Source organism: Phaenicophaeus curvirostris, chromosome 1 (genome assembly GCF_032191515.1).
Source record: "Phaenicophaeus curvirostris isolate KB17595 chromosome 1, BPBGC_Pcur_1.0, whole genome shotgun sequence".
Lineage (NCBI taxonomy): Eukaryota > Metazoa > Chordata > Aves > Cuculiformes > Cuculidae > Phaenicophaeus > Phaenicophaeus curvirostris.
This window is the reverse complement of record NC_091392.1, coordinates 185,176,818-185,194,462: the sequence shown is the minus strand read 5'-3', so window position 1 is coordinate 185,194,462 and position 17,645 is coordinate 185,176,818. Positions and strand designations below refer to the sequence as shown.

The window sequence follows — 17,645 nt, the reverse complement described above, 5'->3', positions numbered from 1 at the left end:
TGGGCTCCTCAGAGAAGCCGTTTTGGGGAAAGGGTGGAGGGCAGAGCAAAGAGTGTCGCCGAGTCGAGGGCATTGGTGCTGCAGCGAGGTGCAGGTGACTGGTGGAGCGGGAGGAGGGATGATAGAATAGTTTGCATTGGAAGGGACCTTAAAGATCATCTAGTTCCAATCCCCCTGCCATGGGCAGGGACACATCCCACTAGATCAGGCTGCTCAAAGCCCCATCCAACCTGGCCTTGAACACCTCCAGGACCGGGGCAGCCACAGCTTCCCTGGGCAACCTGTGCCAGTGCCTCACTACTCTCATGGTGAAGAAATCCTTCCTTATGTCTAGTCTAAATCTGCCCTTCTCCAGTTTATACCCATTGCTCCATGTCCTATCACCACAAGCCTTTGTGAACAGTCCCTCCCCAGCTTTCCTGTAGCCCCTTCAGGTACTGGAAGGTTGCTATAAGATCTCCTCGGAGTCTTCTCTTCTCCAGGCTGAACAAACCCAACTCTCTCAGCCTGTCCTCGTCGGATCATCCTTGTAGCCTCCTCCGGACCCGTTCCAACAGCTCCGCATCCTTCTTATGCCGAGGGCTCCAGGACTGGACACAGCCCTGCAGGGGAGGACTCACAAGAGAGGGACAGAGGGGTCAGAATCCGTCCCGAAGGGAAGGCGGGTGCCCGTCCCGCCGCGGATCCCGCCCCCGAGGGAGCCGGGCGGCAAGGATGCTGCGGGCTCCCAGGTAATTATTAATCGCCGTGCCTACCGGGGAGGGGGGAGGGAGGCGAGATAAAAAGGGGCGCGGGGCGCCGGGGGCGGGCGCGGCGGGGAGGATGGAGAGCGCGGCGCCGCCGCTGCCGCTGCTGCCGCTGGCGCTGGCGCTGGTGCTGCTGGCGCGGCCGCTGCTCGGGGCGCCGGGGCAGGGCGAGCGCACCTGGTCCCGCTTCGCGCGGCTGCCCTACCCGCAGGACCAGCTCTTCCTCCACGACACCTTCCCCGACGGGTTCCTGTGGGGCGCGGGCAGCGCCGCCTACCAGACGGAGGGCGGCTGGCGGCAGGGCGGCAAGGGCGCCTCGGTGTGGGACGCCTTCGCGCACCGCCCCGGCCGCGACCCCGCGGGGCCGGCGGGCGGCGACGTGGCCAGCGACAGCTACAACAACCTCTACCGCGACGCCGAGGGGCTGCGGCGCCTGGGGGTCTCCCACTACCGCTTCTCGCTGTCCTGGGCCCGGCTGATGCCCAACGGCACGGCGCCCGTCAACCCCGCCGGGCTGGCTCACTACGAGCGGCTGCTGGAGCGCCTGCGGGAGCTGCGAGTCGAGCCCGTCGTCACCCTCTACCACTGGGACCTGCCGCAGGCCCTGCAGGACGCCTTCGGCGGGTGGAGCAGCCCCGTCCTGCCCCAGCTCTTCAGCGACTACGCCGAGCTCTGCTTCCGGCATTTCGGTGACCGGGTGCGCTACTGGGTGACCATGGACAACCCCTACGTGGTGGCCTGGCACGGCTACGGCACGGGGCGGCTGCCGCCCGGCGTGCAGGGAGGCCCAAGGCTTGGCTATCGGGCGGCTCACCACCTGCTCCAGGTAACGGCAGGAGGTGGGAAGGGGCCCACGGCTCCTTGGCTGCCAGGTGGCCGAGAAGGCCAATGGCATCTTGGCTTGTATCAGAAACAGCATGGCCAGCAGGTCCAGGGAGGTTATTCTCCCTCTGTACTCAGCACTGGTGAGACCGCTCCTCGAACACTGTGTTCAGTTCTGGGCCCCTCACCACAAGAAGGATGTTGAGGCTCTGGAGCGAGTCCAGAGAAGAGCGACAAAGCTGGTGAGGGGGCTGGAGAACAAGTCTTACGAGGAGCAGCTGAAGGAACTGGGGTTGTTTAGCCTGGAGAAGAGGAGGCTGAGGGGAGACCTCATTGCTCTCTACAACTACCTGAAAGGAGGTTGTAGAGAGGAGGGAGCTGGCCTGTTCTCCCAAGTGTCAGGAGACAGGACAAGGGACAATGGCCTCAAGCTCCACCAGGGGAGGTTCAGGCTGGACATCAGAAAAAAAAAATTCATGGAAAGGGTCATTGGACACTGGACCAGGCTGCTGAGGGAGGTGGTTGAGTCATGGTCCCTGGAGGTGTTTAAGGGACAGGTGAATGAGGCACTGAGGAGAATGCTTTAGTGATTGATAGGAATGGTTGGACTCGATGATCCAGTGAGTCTTTTCCAACCTAGTGATTCTGTGATTCTGTGATACTAGGTCCTGCCAAGGGGAAGGTTGTGAAGGCTGCTCTCCACCTGCTTCTTCTGCAGACGCATTCCCGGGATGGCCACGGGAAGGGTCCCTATTGCTCCTTGGCCACTAGGTTGTGCCAATGGGAAGGGTGCAGAGGCTGCCTTCCACCTGCCCTGTTGTACAGACCCATTCCTGGCAGGGTCCCATGGCTCCTTAGCTACCAAGGGGAACAGTGTGAAGGGTGCTCTCCACCTACCCTTTTGTGCAGACCCATGCCCTGGTTTACCACGGGAAGAGGCCCCAAGGCTCCTTGGCCACCAGGTTATGTCAAAGGGAAGGGTGCAGAGGCTTCTCTCCACCTGCCCTGTTGTGTGGACCCATTCCTTGTCTGGCCACTGGAACAGAAACCAAATTGAAGTGTCCAGCTGGATGTGGGCAGCTGATTTCTGGGCAAAGCTCCTAGACAGGAGGCAGGAACTTTATATCTGAGGTTGCTTCACCTTAGTGGAAACACACTGAGTTAAAGCACTCTCTGTATTCTGCTGAAATGTCCAATCCTGCCCCCGGTGTTTCTGGATGGATGAGTGGATGCATTCAGTTGTGCCAGTCCAGCACTGGCTTACTGACATTACTGTGGAAATGCCTGATGCAACTGTGAAGACAATTCATGCATTTAATAACAAAATCTTGCGGAGTTAATAGGGATAGTAGAGGTGTCTGAAATGTCAAATTGTGGGATTTTCTTGACACAGGATGGGGTTTTTTTTGGCAATGCAAACACTTTTTTTGGGGAAAAAAAAGACCCTCTGCTCTCAAGCTAGTCTAGCAAGTGGCGTAAGTACTTGACTATTTGTATATATGGTGTGATTACAGTGTTTGCTCCAAGCAAACATTGTGAATTCTCAGGGAAAATTAAGCAAAAGAGTGTACGAATCCTTTCAGTGGCGGAGGAACTGATCCAGCCTATCTAACTGCAATGGAGTGGCTATTGTGGTGTGCTCTATTGTACTTAGATACATGTTCACAAACTCTGCTAATGCCCATCTGCTCAGTGTACACTTACCGGCAGAAGTCACATTCTAATGAGTATCACATATGAGCGAGCAAACCAATGCATGTCTTTTGCCACTTTCCTGCATTACCTTTGCATTGTTTAGTGCTGCGAATGAGTCAAGAGAAAGTATAAGTGAGGAAGATGTAGGTACAAACTGAGATTAAATTCATGGTCCTGAAACCTTTGAACTTTTCATTTACCACCTTGGGATGTACTTGACTACCTTTCACTCTGTGATTACACAGTTCACTGAACAAAGTGAGTATGCTTATGGGTAAAGTTATTCCTGCATTTCAGCACTTGCAGGATTAGCCCCAGATTTTACAGCAAAGCTTCATCACCTGTCAATCCCAGTTAAGCTTTTCATACAGTCATTGAGTAGTTGGCAATGAGTTATGAGTTTGCATAGTTATTCTGAAGGCAGTGGGGCTGTGCACAAGGGTATGGGAGAGCTGCAAGCTTGATGCCCAGGGCACAGGACTTGGGCAGCAAAAAATCTGTTTCTCTGTCTTCCTACAGGTACCATGCAAAAGAATTCATTAAAGCTGCAAATTTGAACAGTCAGGTGGTCAGACCTTGGAATCCTTCAACTCCAAGGGTCCTGGGTACACTGAGGTGGAGTTTTAATGTTGTCTGTCACTTTATTTTTTTTCTAAGGCCTCTCATTTGCTGTGCAAAATGAGCAGTTAATGAGTCAGTTTGTATTCAGTGCAGTTCTCCTCTTTGCGCTTTGTTGAATTTGTTACCCTTTGTTGAATTTGTAGCTACACACCTGAATTAATAGAGTTCTGAGAACAGACAAATAAAGATGAACACCTCTCTTGTCCTTGGCTTTTATATAGCGTTGCCTGTGTTGAGTATTTATATCCCACATCACCATAGTATTTGAGTCCCTCATAATCTCAAGTATATCCTTGTTTTCATAAAAACCTGATGGAGAAGGAAGGTGCTTTTTGTTTAAAAGATGAGAAACTGAGGCACAGACTTGCCTATGTCATGTGAAAAGTATAATTAAACCAGGGAAGTCTACCAGACTTGGTTTACTGACAGAACCTCAGGATTAGTTTTGTCCTAGTGACTGTCATTCAGTGTTTTCACAATTAGTGGACATTTATTTTTATACCACAATGTAAGGCAGCAAGGTATTTTTTCCACATTTCATGCACGAGGAACTGAAAGACAGATGCAATTAAGACACAAAGTGTCCTCTAATGGCTTGTGTCCTTTTCCTGGTACGTGGTATTTTTAGAGTATTGGTCAGTTATATTGTACTTTCAGCTCTTATACAAGTCGGATCCTGAAATCTCAAATCACCCACAGATAAAGTAAGGAGCATGTAGTTTATGCAGAAAAGCTCACATCCCTGACTCCTCCAGGTAGGAGTGTTTATTAGAGGCAGACATAGTGTCTGACTTTTCAGAACAGAGAAGTGATTAGTTTTAACACTGAGATCTTTTTCTTCTTACATCTCCATAGCTTATTGATACTGGACCTTTCAACTTGTGCAAGCAATTAAGTAGGAAGCTACAGAATATGGCTTCTTGGACTATACAGCCTGATATCCATAGAGAAAGTGTGTGTAATCGTGTAATGAAAGATTAAGTTATACCACGTCTGGTAAAAAGTGAATTACATTTCCCCGTGCAAATTAAATTCTCTTGCATCACCTATCATTACATAGTTGCTGTATCGTTACTATTACATAATTATTGAGTGGTTAACTTTACAACTTGAATAATGTTCTTCACTATGTATTTCTGGGTTGCATGTAATTTTGTAGGTGAGTTTTACCTGTTGTTCTCAGGATCTGGATTTTGATTTGAATCAGAAGGCTCTGTAGTAGTACTGATTCATCAACCTGGAGGATATATGCAGCATCATACCATGCTGCCAGGAGATAAAGGCCTCACAGCCCCAGTGGTTAAGATGTGGTTGTATCATCCCATGCAAAAATCCCTTTCAGCTGCCTAACCTTTTGCTGTTTATGTCTTACATTAGCCAAAAGGTCTGGTCCTAGGTTTCTTCCTAATCCTCTTTCCTTCTCTGTGGCATTCTTGTGTTCCAGGGAAACTGAGCTTGCAGAACATGCTTGTTTTTTAAAAGGCAAAAGGTGTTGTCATCAATGTTTGTTTCTTAGCAAATGAGCAGACTTGACTCTTAATGTGTATATTTTCTGACTTATTTACAAAATGTAGTCTTAAGCATCTTCTTTCTGGATTTATTCAAACCAAAGACCCTTTTAAGTGGCAAGCGTAATAGCTAATGAAAGCTGTTGTCTACTAATTTATTTTATTGGAAGCTAAATACATTAAAAGATGAAATAATTTCCTTTAAGTTCTTTAAAATTCAACAGATATGAATGTGGATTTGGGGCTCTGTCTTTCTGAGCGAGTTATTTATTAGCTGAATAAACAATCAAATAAAAGTTTGTTTCAATTGAGGTTGTTCAGTTCAGGGCTGGTGAAAACAGAGCAATGAAGTTTGATTTGAAGAATGATGTTTAAATTTAACTTGACTGGATTTCATCCTGTTGTACAGATTTTTCATTTACCTTTCATTTTTCTGAGCTTCCACAGTTGAGTGGTCAATGGACAGAGCAAGAGGCACTTTTTATAAAGAACAAATAAAAATAATGTAAAAAACTCGTAAGAAGAAACATTTTTTGGATGCATTCTTAGTTTGTTGTTGAGGGATATGAAGCAGTATTTGGTGAAAACTTCACCCTTTTTTAGTATTTCCTCTGTCACTTGTTGCTTTTGACATGTCTAAGCCCTTCAAACCTGGTAAGAAATGGAGGAAGCTATACACACTTATTCGTAAAATAAATTGAATGGATCAAGTACAGTTCATAAAAGTTGGCATTCTCTCAAGTCAACAGCCATAAAATGTAATGCCAGCAATCTGTCATGTATATGATGCATCTCTTTCTCCAGATAGGAGTTGAAAGGGGTCATTGTATTATGTTCTGTTTTTCACAAATTAATTTTTTTATTACTGGTTCACAGTATATTGTCTGAGTTGAGCATACTTAGATTTACTCAATACAAACAGCATTTGCAGAAACAAGAACATGTTGTTTCCCCAAAGAAGTGAGTGGAATTGCTGCCTGGAAACCAGTCACATAGCAACAGACTGATTTCTATTCCAAAACTCTTTCCAAAACAAAAGGTAAGTACTCTTCTGTTGACCTTCAGTGCTAAACCTAATAAAGTATCAGTAATTGCAGCATAGGAGAATGGTCTTTTCTCAGAGTGTGTTGTTTCTTTCAAAATTCAATCTTCAAACTTACACTGGAAATGTAGTGATTTTGTATTTTATTGAAAGCAACACAAGTCATCGCAGCTGTATAGACATACAGAGTTCTTAGAAAAAAGAATTAATAATTCTAAGTAACAATATTTTATTTTTTTCCCTATTCTTGCTTTTTTAAGACTTAATTCAAAGGAGAACAAAGAAGAAATTGGTTCTGTTTCTGGTTTTGACTGTCAGTTGGATATATTTGCAAAGAATTTATTGCAGCAGTTATTCTAAACACTAATCATTGGAATCGCATATCTTTCAAACGTCAGAGATGAGAGGTGTGGTGAAATTATAGACCAAATTCAGATCTGATGCTTCAGTTTTCTGTGCCAGTCATTATGAATGTTTATACTATTTTCACAAATTATATTAACAGATATAGCATACCTTTTTCAAGCTTTAATTATAAAAATAAAAAAAATAGTAATTTTAAAAAGTGATAAACAGAGGAGTTTGGACTTTCAAGGATGATCATTGTTTAAACACTGGTTCCAAAGACAGAATATATAACTCTCCCCTTGCCATTTCTACCTGATTGCATACATGTTTGCAGAAAGAATATTGTTTTCAAATATTCAGCTGTAGGAAAAAAAGCAGTATGTTATCTTTACAGAGGACTTTGATCTTTAATTATAGAAATTCCAGGACTACGTTGAGAATAAGATGTTATCATTGTAAAGTAAGAATGTACATTCCTCAAATGTCAGGGTTCTATAACTTGAAAAGCTTTTCAGAAATTATAAGAAGTCTTATTAAAACTCAACAGGCAGGACATTGGTGACTGAAGTGGAATGGAAGCAGGACTTATGTGTTCTTGGTGTAGAAGAGCACCAGGTTGAGCCCATAGGTATGTTAAGTCCTCTCTCAACTCTTGCTGTTCATTATGAGGATGAGGATTTGTTGAGGGTTGCTGTTCATTATGAGAAATCTAGTGCATATTAATTGTGGATTTTTATAGCTGTGAATCTCTATTTCATTCTATAGGCAGCCCAAATCAGTGTTTTCACGTCTCATTTTAAGTGCCACGTGCTTTATTTTTAAGCAGTGAATATGTCTATACATCTGGCAGTACCGTTGGTGAGCAGTGACCATAAGGGCAGTAAGTAAGAGCAGTGCAGGGTGTGGGCATTTGGAGATGTTTCATGATCGTTATTTTTCATGACTATGATGCATATCCCTCTTAAATTGGGAGAAGCAGGAAGGAATGAACAGACAAGTGCAAGTAAATGCTCTGTAGTTTGCTTAGCTCCAGTTTGTAAAGTCTTGTGGTTTACAGTTAGGAATTGGCAGTGTGTGAGGGCTGTTTGCTAATCCTTGCACCTAAGTGTGTGAATTCTGTATTTGGTTGCTGCTGAACTTAACCTGAAGGAGCAAGGCTGACCTTGGCAAAGTTTTAAAGAACCTAAGTAATCAAAGGACCCTGCTTCTAGAGTCTTGCAAGTAATTAAATGTTTATAACAAGATTTTCTTTTTTCTTTCCGTGATGGTAAAGATAAAGAAGAACAAATGATGAAGAAATGCTTCTGAAGAAGTAGGGGAGGTGACCTCCATATACAATGATGACAGGCTGTAGAAATTATAGGATATGTGTTATTTAAGTAATAAATAAAAACTACTCATGCTTGAATATTTGCCAGCCAAAGATTGTAGAAAAATGTCTCGGGTAAAACTGTGAGTGCCCATTTTAGATTAAATCAGAGAACATGATGAAACAGTAAAATAAGGTTGTAGAAAATGTCTCAGAATGTTTAGGAAATTACTGAAATGAAGACTGGACAGATTTCTGAGGGAGAAGACCCATGGATATGACCATGAATAGAATATGAAAGAAAAGACTGGCTTCTGGAAGAACTGAATTACAACACTTGGGTGAAAATGTGCCAGAAGAAAGAGAAAGTGTGTTGTCAAGAAGGAAGAGTAACTAGCTAGAGGAGAAAAATATTGGCCATAGCATGAGTAAGAGACAAATAATACCAAGGAAGGGAAAAACTAAATTTGTACCAGTGCTCTGTGTAAATGCTCCTGGGTGTGAGTATCAATTACAGGAAGAAAGTTTAGAGCTAAGGGACAATAGGCATGCACACACAAAAGGATATAAGTTCAATATCAAAATAATTAGATTGGCTATTAGCAGTCATCAGTGGCAGGTTGGAGGAATGAGTTTCTGGTGTGACCTTTTGTTGTTAACGGTAGGAACAAAAATCTAAAACAGCTGGAACAGTTCGAGAAAGAGACTCCTTATGCTTTTGATGGCAGTAGAGATGGCAGTAGTTGTAAATCTGTATTATTCCTCTTTGCTTGCAAATTCATAGCAGAATGATACATGGCATGATTTAAACAATGAGAATATAGTTCAATGAAAAATAAAAAGGAAATACAATTTATATTACCAGTAAACAGTTTGTTGAAGGTATTAGTGATACCAGCTCCTGGCTCGTTGTGACAGCTTCAACAGTACTCTGGGAGCACAAAACACTTGTAAGAACCCTGGCATGTCAAGTTTGTGTTATATGTCCCTGGAGATTTGGCTGGGAGGATCATTCTAGATGCACGCAGGAATAAGACAAAGGATTTTAAGAATGTCTGGATTTGGCCACATTGAAGCACATTTGTGTTGCTTCATTTTTATGTTTACTCTGAGGAGAGAGAGCATTCTGTGTTATGAAGAAATGCAGAAGTTTAAAGTTTAGCTTTGTTTTGATTGTGACACCATCCTCCTCCCCTTCCTTCTAAGTTCTCCCAGTTACTGAAATTTTTGCAGATGTGGTTTTCAGTAGCTGGTGTAGGGACCAAGGGACTGGAACTACGGGTGGTTTGAGTGCTGCTGGGCAGCCAGGGCTCTGTGACTGTCTGATGGGTAACACAGGGCCTTTTGCATGTCTCAGGATCCAGCCAACCTCAGAGGCTGAAAGGCTTTGGAGTCCTGTGAGACACTCCATGATTCAGCAGGAGGGTGAGCAGACAGGGGGCCGTGCACGTTTCCAGTGGACTGTCACTTCAGTCTGCACATGATAGTTTTGGCACTTGCATTTCAAGTCTCACAATAACAGTTGAGCTTCAGCTTCTGTTTTATTCAGCATAGCACACCTCTAAAGACAACTGAATGCTTTAAAATTGGCCAAGAGAGACTATACAATAGAAATGCCTTGTTATTTTGTGAGTCCAAAAGTCAACCTAGGAATCCTTTTATAGGTTAATCAGTTTAATGCACTTACTAAAGGCTAGAAAATGTTAGTACCACTAGGATTATGTTTTACAAGCTATCTGCTTTACAGTTAGGAAGACGGTAGCACGTGTTTGTTCTAATTCTGTTTCTAGAAATGACATCAAATGATTGAGTGGGAAGTGGAGGGATGGACTTTTAGCTGTTGGTCACACATTCTGGTAAGAGTTCTCTGTGATTTTCCAATGCCTCTTCTCAGTCAGCTTTTTTCTTGTTCTTTTGAATATGTAGTAGCTCCTCTGAATCAGTTGTTTTTCAAAGCTGAGGGCAAAGTTTACCCAATTTGTTTATTTAACTTTCAGCATTTTAAGGAATAATCTCATTTTTGCTGCAGACATGGAACTGTTGTACATAGTTATTGATTAATTATTCTAATTACGATTTCTTAACTTAAATATATACATATATATGGAAATAGCAGAATTATGCAGCTTTTGTTTTCTCCTGGGAAAGAAGGTTGGGACTGTTTTGCGTTGTCAGCTGAGTGGTTATTTTTTGTTTTGTATTTTGTAAGTAATAACATTTTGCTTCAAAATAAATTCAGTAATTCTGACCTCAGGTTTGAAATGAAAGCTCAACTTGCTCCTGACAGTACAGTGATTATATGTTTTTTGTAACACACTTGTTTAATGCTTCATTTCTTTATCCGTCATAATACAATGTTAGTTTGGGTACAAGTAGCATTTGCAGAGAGAAGGGCCATCACAACGGAATGGCCACCACCAGTTACGGATTCCATCATGAGGCAAAATGCAGGCCAGAGTCATAAGAGAACATGAGGTGACAGGAAAGAGGAGTATTAGGAAAACAGGCAATGCATGAGGAGCTGCTGAGACGTGAGGGTAATTGACCTTGAGTGGGAATGCAAGAGTTGGGTTTATGAGACAATATTGTATTTTTGTGTGTATGCTTAGCATTGAAATTTGATGTGAAATGAGATGACCTGGAGTCCCCAAAGATGAGTCGTTCTCTGGTTCATTTTTATCTATAAATGTCATAAATTCTTTTGAGGAAGCTTACTGGTTGATTTAATGAAATCACAAACTGTGCTTCACAGTGATGGAGCCTAATTCTGAGAGTCCATCTTTGTGACGTCCATTTGCTGTCCCCACATTGCCACCAGCACTGTGAGTGTGGAACACAGTGAGCAGCCTGCAAAATAAAGGCTGATGATACTTTAAGGTGGGATTTCTCAAAGAAGGTTAAGGAAAATAAGTGGGAATTGAATTTTCCTTAAGCATTTTTGAGAATCCTATCACTTACAAGCTGTTAAATAAATTAACAAATTGAACAGATGTATTCCTCTTAGCTCGAAGAAAATATTCATTTGCATATTCAAGTAGCACCTCTACTGTGTGAAGTGTAAGACCTTGGAAATGCACTGAAGGAGCTCTTGAACTCAGTTTATCATCCTGCTTCCCTTCCCAGCCATGAATATGCCTCTTGTTTTGAATGAGAAGGAAGTATTGGGGTATAGCAAGCCAGGCAAGGAACAGAGCTGTGGGAATATGATTCGGCTGCAGCTTTGCATCTTAATAATATGCTTGGTAGTCTTACAAAAACTGTCCTTTTCTTCTTCATAGTCGGCTGTGATTACTACCCCCTTGTCATATCAGCTAGATATTTCTCAGGTTCCTAATATCTCCTATTTTCACAAAGTAATATATTGTAATTAGAGCAAGTCAGGAGGATCTAAAACCTGTGAAATTGGAATTTGCTGATTCATTGAAATTAAAACATTTGACAGTGGGACAGCAGTTTCCCATAAAAAGCTGAGAACTGGGTGAAATAAAAATCAGTTATTTTATTTTTGCTTTGCTGTGGAAATTCTTGGCTTTCCATTTAGATGTGATATTGAAAAATTTCATTTTGATATAGTGAGTCAGTCATTCATTTCACACGCTGCTTTCTGTATTCTTTCATTGGATGAGTGCCCACTGCTTCAAATTGAGTCAGTTTACCCTTGTGAAATTGCTGTATAACCTACTGCAATATGACTGACTTCTTGAAGCTGCAGATTGATGCCTTTAATGCTTTGATGAAAAAAAGAAAACAGTGAGAACTATCAGGACAGAATTCTTGCACTGTAGCAGTTACTCTGTTTCTGGTATTTGTAGCTGAGCTGCTCCTGCCACTTTTGAGTGAAACTAATTAGTCAGGCATTTATCACACTTCTCTTCCATTTCTGGCAAAAAGAAAAGTGGTACTTGAAGGAGGTAGTTGCTTAAATGGGAGAAAATTCTAATAAAAGCAGCTTCAAATTGGCACAGTCATTCTGAATCTGGATGTAGCACAGGGCGGCTCAGAAGCAGCCTTTTTCCATAGTACACCTTCACGTAATGAAATAGAGACCACTTCAGGACTGGCTGTTGGTGAAATGGTTACAGAAACAGCATTGTAGCACTAAGCCATGAAAGGTGTCTGATCCCACTTTACCCAAGATCAACTGACCTGAGGAGGAATGTTTCCTGTGTAACTGGTAATTTGGAATAAGTTTCCAGATACTAGAAGGGGTGAGCATGGGTACTGATGAATTATTGATGCTGACCTGTGGGATCTCGTTTTGTGGGCTCTCAACTGGTAGTCAGGAACAGTCAAAGAACAGTGACGTGTCTTGTTGGGGCTCTTTCCCCCTCTCCATGCCATGGAATGTGCCCAGGTCCCCAGGATCATTAAGGCATTTTACCTAAATAATTTGCCTTCTCTGGCACAGGCTTAGGACTATGATGTTATCTTTGTTCTTTCCTGTTTTGTTCCCGTGGCCTATTGCTATATTTGGAGCATGTGGGTGTTTTTTCTTGTGTTAAAGGTCTTGGGATATGTTTCGTGGTTCACAAAGGCATGGACAAGGGAAAGAAGTGACATATAGTGAATATTTCTGTGTAGCATTTGGGGCTAAAAGCTTGCTACACTGTTGCATGCAACTAAACTTGATTTCCTTTCCTTTCCATTTTTTTTTTGTTTTTGCTAAGGGGCTGTTCATTTTGTGGGAGTGCTTCTGGGGAAGATTTTTTAGGAATGAGGTCAGTAAGGACAAGTGAACTACAAAAAGAGAGAGGAACTGGGAAGTTTTAAACAATGCTGTTTCTCACAGCATTCTGCTTCTGAAAAGTATCAGCCTCTGGCCTGGACAGGCGCACACTCTCCTGCATGAAAAACTGGTTGGATATCCGGGCCCAGAGAGTGGTGGTAGATGGAGTTAACTCCAGCTGGAGACCAGTTACAAGTGGGGTTCCCCAGGGCTCAGTGCTGGATCCAGCCCTGTTCAATGTCTTTATCAATGATCTGGATGAAGGCATCGAGTGCACCCTTAGCAAGTTTGCGGATGACACTAAGCTGGGTGGAAGTGTGGATCTGCTGGAAGGCAGGGAGGCTCTGCAAAGGGATCTGAACAGGCTGGACCGCTGGGCAGAGTCCAATGGCATGAGGTTTAACAAGACCAAGTGCCAGATCCTGCCCTTGGGGCACAACAACCCTATGCAGTGCTACAGACTAGGAGAAGTCTGTCTAGAAAGCTGCCTGGAGGAGAGGGACCTGAGGGTGTTGGTTGACAGCGACTGAACATGAGCCAGCAGTGTGCCCAGGTGGCCAAGAAGGCCAATGGCATCTTGGCTTGTATCAGAAACGGTGTGACCAGCAGGTCCAGGGAGGTTATTCTCTGTGCTCAGCACTGGTGAGACCGCTCCTCGAATACTGTGTTCAGTTCTGGGCCCCTCACCACAAGAAGGATGTTGAGACTCTGGAGCGAGTCCAGAGAAGAGCGATGAAGCCAGTGAGGGGCCTGGAGAACAAGTCTTATGAGGACTGGCTGAAGGAACTGGGGTTGTTTAGTCTGGAGAAGAGGAGGCTGAAGGGAGACCTTACTACTCTCTACAACTACTTGAAAGGAGGTTGTGGAGAGGAGGGAGCTGGCCTTTTCTCCCAAGTGACAGGGGACAGGACAAGGGGAATGACCTCAAGCTCCACCAGGGGAGGTTTAGGCTGGACATCAGAAAAAAATATTTCACAGAAAGGGACATTGATCACTGGACCAGGCTGCCTAGGGAGGTGGTTGAGTCATGGTCCCTGGAGGTGTTTAAGGGATGGGTGGATGAGGTGCTGAGGGACATGGTTTAGTGATTGATAGGAATGGTTGGACTTGATGATCCTGGAGGTCTTTTCCAACTTAGTGGTTCTGTGAATCTATGACATGTTGGAACAGCAGGTTCCCAGTGTGGGAAAGGACCTGGAGGATCTGGAAACTTATGAGGCACTAGCGTTTCATAGACCCAAGACCGTGTAGAAATGCCTGACTTAACTATCTAAATATCTTAAGGGAAAAATTATAGTGAGAGGTATACAGAGATGAAGGGGTCGTTTAGTATGTAAAATACTTGGAGTAATTTAGCAAACTAAATAGTTAACAATAGAGAACAAGGCTTCCTGTGTCACAAACATTGACATTGGACATAAGATAGAAACATTAGCAAGGACAACTGCCCAAAAAATTGCCAGACAGACCCAGCTTTTTTGTTACATCACTGGTTGTGTAATAAAGTAATTCCAGATTTTTGAGCAGCTGGTGGAAGGAGCTGAAGGTTTTTCTCTGAAGCAGCTTTTTGTGGAACTGCTTCAATGATAATGAAATGGGTTGGACAGCCTGGCCATTGCAGTGATTCTTATGTTTTACTATTAATAATTTACAAGTGTAAGAAAATATTCTTGGCTCCCACATTCTGTTTCTGGTAAGTTTAATTATCAACCCCACCACTCAATAATTCACTATTGTTTTGTGGAGTAACTCTGCATAGGTTTGGGAAGCACCAGCCTAAATTCTTAGTTTCATGTCTCAAAATCTTTAAAGGCTTGAGTGTGTCCAGAAGATGGATAGGCAATAGGCGTCATTCTGGAGTGTGTCCAATGAAACTGCTACAGTTCTGCACTGCTGGAATGACACTGAATATGCAAATGCTGAAAACCAATGTACATTATTGGAACTGTAGCATGAAGTGTTAGTTTGGATACAGATAACTTACCTTTTCTAGCTAAAAAACATTGTCTTTGTTTTGCTGACTGTGAAATGGATGGGTTAACTGAAGAGCAGTCTGTGAGATATACAAGTAATTATTTTATCAGCTTGCCTCCTCCAGATTGGAGGTTGGAGTTGATGATCGAGTGGGTCCTTTCCAACCTAGTGATTCTATGATTCTATGATTAAGGCCAAAGAAGAGCATGCAAGGGAAACCAGTGTGCATAATCTAGTATGGACACATCTGATATACAACTGGGACTGTCTCGAACTTGCAAAGATTATCAATAGCAAGTTTTATGTATTGAACGGCTGAAAAAACAGTCCTAAACTACTCAAGATTCATGTCTAGCCCAAGTTACAGCTGTCAGCAACAGGGTCTTTTGCTGGTTTGAGTGAGGCTGTAGCATGGAAAATTGCTCCTGCCTGCAGTTTAGCAGCGTCATCATGGTGTCTTCCAGGCAGTGTTTGCATCAGCTCTGAGACACAGCTTGGCATCTGCTTGACCTTTCAATAGCTGACTTTTCACTAACCATTACGAAATGTGGTCTAGTGTAAAGATATTTCTCTTAAAGTGGTTTGGCATCATTCCCAGTTATCCCAGAGGGAAAAGAAGCTAGGACTTGTTCTACAGCTCTGAATCAGCTGTCCACTGGGCTGACCAGGGGTGTAGCTGTGTGTACTTTGGCTCTGCACTGCAACTAGTGAATGAAGAAATGGACTTGGCTGTCCTTGGCTGCCTGCAAGCCTTTGGCATAAAGCTGCATGACTCGGAGTGGGTGGACCAGGAGCTGAAGAGTCATACAACAGTGCTGTATCAGGGCTGGGTGAAGATGCACAAATGCAGTTTATGTGCTTTGCTAGGTAGATGCTTCATTGTAGTAGTCATCTCATTTGTAGGCTGTGCAAGCAAACACGTGGGAGAACAAACATGCTTGAGCTGAGTTTAGACATTTTCGTCAGAGACATCTGCATTTAAGCTCACCATCCTAGGGACTTTTTACAGGTAGTGTAGAGAAGTGAGCATTGTCTCTCTCATCCTAAGACTAAAAAATAAAAAAATATTTGTCCCCTTTCTGTCTGTGAGGTATAGACAAAACCTATGATGATAAACTCAAGCACAGATGTTTTGTGGACAGACTAATACACTTAGTCAAATAAGGATGGGAATAGATGGGGCAGATGACAGAGGAGGGGAGTACTGAAGGGCTAGTTAAAAAGTAGACTTTAGTTATTTTCTGTTCCTGTGACTTCCCAGATAGTGGACTGTGACATATGATCTGGATCGTATGCAAATTTTGCCTAAGTCTCAACTGTTTCAGGCATGTGATATCCAAGGGGAAATCCTGTGTCTCATGCTCTCCCCTGTTCTTCCTGTGCACTGAGCTGAGTCAAGGAAGCTTCTACTGCATATCAGTGCAGTTCTCCCCTTCAAGGGTGGTCTCCAGCACCTGCTTGATCCTGTAAAGCTGGAGAAAGCAAATAATCATGGTATCCCATGTGAGATCTAATGGGCATTGACTAGCCCCGTGCTGTGGCTCTTCACTCCCTTTTGCCAGTCAGATGCCGCTAACCCACCATGACTGTTGAAGTTCACTGAAAGCATTTCATGCCTTTTCAAAAAATGTAAGGAGAGCAGTCCTTGGAAAATGTAGTTAAAAACACTTAAAAAAATTTAAAGCTTTAATTTTTTTTTCCCTAGTTGGAAGTGATATGCAAATAGAAACCATATACTAGTGGTCATAGTTGCACTCTGTCTGGAAACAAAGGGTATCTCTTTCCTTTAAGGCTCCATTATTTCCTCCAAGGAATTTATCGAATCTCATTTCAATTTAGGTAGTACAATAGATATTTACTGACCTCAATAAGCAGAAAACTTAAAATGTGTATGAAGTCTTAAAAATAAAAATAATCAATTATTTTAAAACAAATCACAAGATATCCTTCAATCCCCTAAGGAAAAGTAGCATAAGGAAAGCCATCAGGTAGAGGGGAAGAAGATGGGATTAAAAAAAAAAAAAGATGTACTTCCAAAACCAGCTTATACTTTTTGTCTGATCTGTCAAGAAGGATGATCATGTTGAGCATTGGTATTCATAGACAGGAAAGGTTAATGGTGGTGAGGGTTAGATGAATGCAAATAACTACATGTGCAGTGAGCGAAAATTCCGTGAATGCAGAGTACCAAAGTCAAGCCAGACCCCATCAGATAGCTTTCTGTGATAATTAATTATGTAGAAAAAGAAAAGGTGATAAACCTAATCAATCTGTATTTTCAGCTGGACGCTTGAAATGGTGGCACATGGAGAATTACTATTTCAGTTCAGGAGGAAGGGAATTTTTAGCAGTAGCTAGGAAACTGCTAAAGCAAATGGCACAAATAAGCTGCATTGAAAGCAGGAGCATCAGGCTCAAGGGCAGTTCCTAGCTGAACTTTTTAATGTATTCTGGACCCCATGCTTTGGCACAGAGTAGGATTGCACTAATTAGAGCATGAGCTAAACTTTAGGACACAGTATCAGTGCAAAGGATAATCAGGATAATAAACAAATTAACAGAAAGACTCATAAATTTTTTTCTGTAAGATGAGAACTTGCTGATCACAGCATGACCATCAGATGCCAATATAATCCTGCTGTGGAAAAGACACATTTATTTCTAGTCTGTATCAGGTGATGTTTCCAGCAGTGATGAGGAATTACCTCACTAGAACATGGCTTATTTACCTGAGGGAGAGGATATTCTTGCTATCTATAAGTAGATCAATGATAGGAAAAAGTGAAGGCAAATGACAGGCTGCCCAGGGAGGTGGTTGAGTCACCTTCCCTGAAGGTGTTTAAGGCACGGGTGG

The 17,645-nt window shown here is 43.0% G+C and overlaps 1 protein-coding gene across 1 annotated transcript in view; it reads left to right on the top strand.

Moving 5' to 3' along the window:
- The first annotated feature begins 822 nt into the window (after nucleotides 1-822).
- Nucleotides 823-17,645, top strand: part of KL (klotho) — a 48,860-nt gene continuing 32,037 nt past the window's right edge. The window contains exon 1 of the mRNA XM_069857549.1: nucleotides 823-1,572. Coding sequence (XP_069713650.1) covers nucleotides 823-1,572 — 750 coding nt within the window. The remainder of the gene's footprint in view (nucleotides 1,573-17,645) is intronic.